We start from the raw sequence: 3091 nt of genomic DNA, 5'->3' as shown, positions 1-3091 counted from the left end.
TGTTGAATAGGAACAGACAGAGACTCCATTTCTGCTTCTTGGCTGCTTGGGAGCCTCTTTTCTACGCACATGCGGTCAAGGCAAAAACTAGACTCAAGGGCGATGGCTAAGAGTGGAGGAAAAACAAAAGGATAACTACAACATTAACCCTATACAATGAATATTTCACAGATTTTTCACCAACTTGGTGTAATCCATGAGAGTCATCGAAGAAGTTTTGTTTAATAATAGGAAAAATGCGAAGACTAGTCTTGGCCCGTCTTTAAATACCTCACTGGCTCACCCTGACATTACCAAGCTAGTCTTTTGAGTTTGTAAGCATTAGCTCCGCGACCCGTCTGCATTACAATGGCTCTTGTCACTCCCACCCCTGTCACCTCTACTGTCCCTCAGGCTGAGAATGAGAAGAGCCAGATCGTTCGTCCCGTGGCTCAGTTTCCTCCTTCTGCCTGGGGCCATTATTTTGTCGACCTCGTTCAAGATGAAGAGGTAAAGATCGTTACTTTAGAATTCATGCCATCACCCTTTTTTAACACTCATCAGTACAGTCTATCTTTCCTATATCTTCCACCTCTTCTTTGTTTCATGCATATTTCTCCTTTGAAGTTTTCTTTGTATGTAAGAAATCTCACTTGTATATGCGTGCAGAACCTGGACCAATGGGCGAAAAGGGCTGAAGTTCTCAAGGAAGAAGTGAAGGAAATTTTGAAACACGCCCAGGGGACCCCAGATGAAATCTACTTGTTGGACGCTGTCTATAGGCTTGGTTTGAACTACCAATTTGAGAAGGAAATCGACGATGCACTCCAACGAATCCATTCTACAAGCTCTGACGATGTTGATGCCGATGATCTATACTCCGTAGCCACTCGATTTCGTGTCCTCAGAGAGGGAGGATACAAGGCCTCCGCAGGTAAAAACAGTGACCTTCATCTTCCTTGTGCATGGATCCCGTTCCACGTCTTTGCTATATAATTCACATAAACATGCTTGGATGGATGTGGTACAACAGATGTCTTCAGAAAGTTCTTGGACGAGCAGGGCAAGTTCAAGCAAAGCTTGACTACGGATGTGAAGGGGCTCTTAAGTTTGCATGAAGCGGCATTCCTTAGCGTGCAAGGGGAAGACATATTAGACGAAGCCGTTGCTTTCACTTCCGAGCAATTGAAATCTGCCCTCTCAAACATGGATCCATCACTTGCCAAACAGGTGGCCCGGGCCATCAAGATACCAACTCACAGACGATTACCGAGGTTGAATGCAAGATATTTCATCTCAGTCTACGAAGAGATCAACACCTGTAACCCCGTGCTGCTTGAATATGCCAAGTTGGATTACAATCTAGTTCAGGCTGTCCACCAGAGAGAGATCAAGGCAATCTCAAAGTAAGTTTGACTAGAAATAAAAGATCGAAAAGGATAAAATCCGAATTGCCACTAGTTAATTCAGGGCGGATTTGTCATGATTATTTGGCTGTCAAAACATTCTTAACTGAACAAGGGTCTGTATACTGATGAACACTTCAGGTGGTGGAAGGACCAAGAACTTGCAGAGAAGTGCTTTTATGCAAGAAATCGGGTAGTAGAGTGCTACTTTTGGATCATGAGCGTGACTTTTGATCCCCGTTACTCCCGATCAAGAGTTTTTGCGTCCAAAATCTTAGGCCTGATATCTCTGATTGATGATACTTATGACGCATACGGTGTCTTTGAAGAGCTCAAGCAGTTCACAGACGCAGTTGAGAGGTATGCATGCGTCAATTCCCCCTGATAGAAAAGAAGTTTTAACAATATATGGACCGTGTTTTAAATGAATGAAATCCCCTATACTTGCAGGTGGGATGTAGAGGCCGCAGAGACGCTGCCAGAGTACATGAGACCTCTTTTTCTTGAGCTGATTACTTACACCAAGGAATTTCACGATGAGATTGCTCCGGAAGGACTCTCCTACCAAATCGACTACATGATAGAAGCGGTAGGACATTTCCTTCAAACCTTTTTAATCACTTGTGCGCATCAACATGCATGCGTTGAACCATGACTAACGTTTGGTCGGCGTTCCAGATGAAGGATCTATGCAAGGCCTTCTTCGTTGAAACAGAATGGTATGTGAACCAATATCAGCCCGGAACAGAAGAGCATATGAGAGTTTCGTTCACCAGCTGTGGTTATCGAACCATCTTCCTCCTCTCTATGGTTGGAATGGGTGAAATCTCCAGTGACATATTTGAGTGGTTGAAAACCCAACCTCGAGTCACCATGGCGGCTGCAGAGATCTGCAGGTTCATAGACGACATAGTCACCGGCAAGGTAATTACCCGATGAAACAAATATCGTTTATAGTTTGTGAGACCAGATTGATGGTAAAAATCAAAACGGAATTGATGCTGAATGATTTTTTGATCGGTGTTCGATGGGATATTGCAGTTTGAGCAGCAGAGAGGACACGTCGAGTCAACAGTGGAGTGCTTCATGAGGGAGCGTGGGCTGTCCGAACAGGAGGTGGTTGATCTATTCAGACAGTATTACGCAGTTGCATGGAAAGACATCAATGAAGGCTGCTTCAAGCCCACCCCGTATGCGGCCAAGCTGATCACTCGTCCCGTCAATCTCGCTAGAGTGATGGAGGTCTTGTACGAAGACAACAAGGATGGCTATACTTTCTCCCATGGCCGCACCAAAGCCATGATCGCCTCCCTCGTTGTTGACCCAGTTCCACTTTAATTCTCCAAGAGACCCCGATCAGCTTATTCAGGCCAATATAGGGGGTGTATCGATGGAAACACTCTGATACGTTCTAGATATTTGTATCAAATATGTATCAACCGTATATTACACGGCCACTATTTGTTTGTTACGAAGAATTGCAATTAAGTGACACCTAACGGTTGTCATAAAGGAGAATTGGAGTCATGAGAGAAGGATAATAATTTATTTTATTAGTTATAATTTATGATATGTTCGTTATAATGTTTAGCCTTAATAATGACTTATTTAGATTAATTATATTTTTTAGTAATATTTTTTTCAAATTAATCATAATTATTTATATATTATAACTTATCATGTTAATTGTAAACTATTTGTATTAT

The 3091-nt window shown here is 42.7% G+C and overlaps 1 protein-coding gene across 1 annotated transcript; it reads left to right on the top strand.

The window, feature by feature from the left end:
• The first annotated feature begins 348 nt into the window (after nucleotides 1–348).
• LOC137943175 (terpene synthase 1-like) lies at nucleotides 349–2723 on the top strand. Its single transcript, XM_068788870.1, has 7 exons — nucleotides 349–489; nucleotides 649–913; nucleotides 1013–1385; nucleotides 1527–1745; nucleotides 1836–1974; nucleotides 2064–2309; nucleotides 2427–2723. The coding sequence occupies exons 1-7, from the start codon at nucleotides 349–351 to the stop codon at nucleotides 2721–2723; spliced, it is 1680 nt and encodes a 559-aa protein (XP_068644971.1).
• The last annotated feature ends 368 nt before the right edge of the window (nucleotides 2724–3091 follow it).

The sequence above is a fragment of the Aristolochia californica genome, unplaced genomic scaffold (assembly GCF_029961685.1).
Source record: "Aristolochia californica isolate CCGP_79_NKW_82.1479 unplaced genomic scaffold, dmAriCali1.0.hap1 SCAF_10, whole genome shotgun sequence".
NCBI classification, from domain to species: domain Eukaryota; kingdom Viridiplantae; phylum Streptophyta; class Magnoliopsida; order Piperales; family Aristolochiaceae; genus Aristolochia; species Aristolochia californica.
Note: the sequence above shows the minus strand (reverse complement) of the source record. Positions and strands in the feature narration are given on the sequence as shown.

Coding starts and splice junctions, on each gene's coding strand:
- LOC137943175 (XM_068788870.1), top strand. CDS start 349: ATGGCTCTTGTCACTCCCACCCCTGTCACCTCTACTGTCCCTCAGGCT. Junction 490..648: donor ACCTCGTTCAAGATGAAGAG/GTAAAGATCGTT, acceptor ATATGCGTGCAG/AACCTGGACCAATGGGCGAA. Junction 1,386..1,526: donor GAGATCAAGGCAATCTCAAA/GTAAGTTTGACT, acceptor TGAACACTTCAG/GTGGTGGAAGGACCAAGAAC.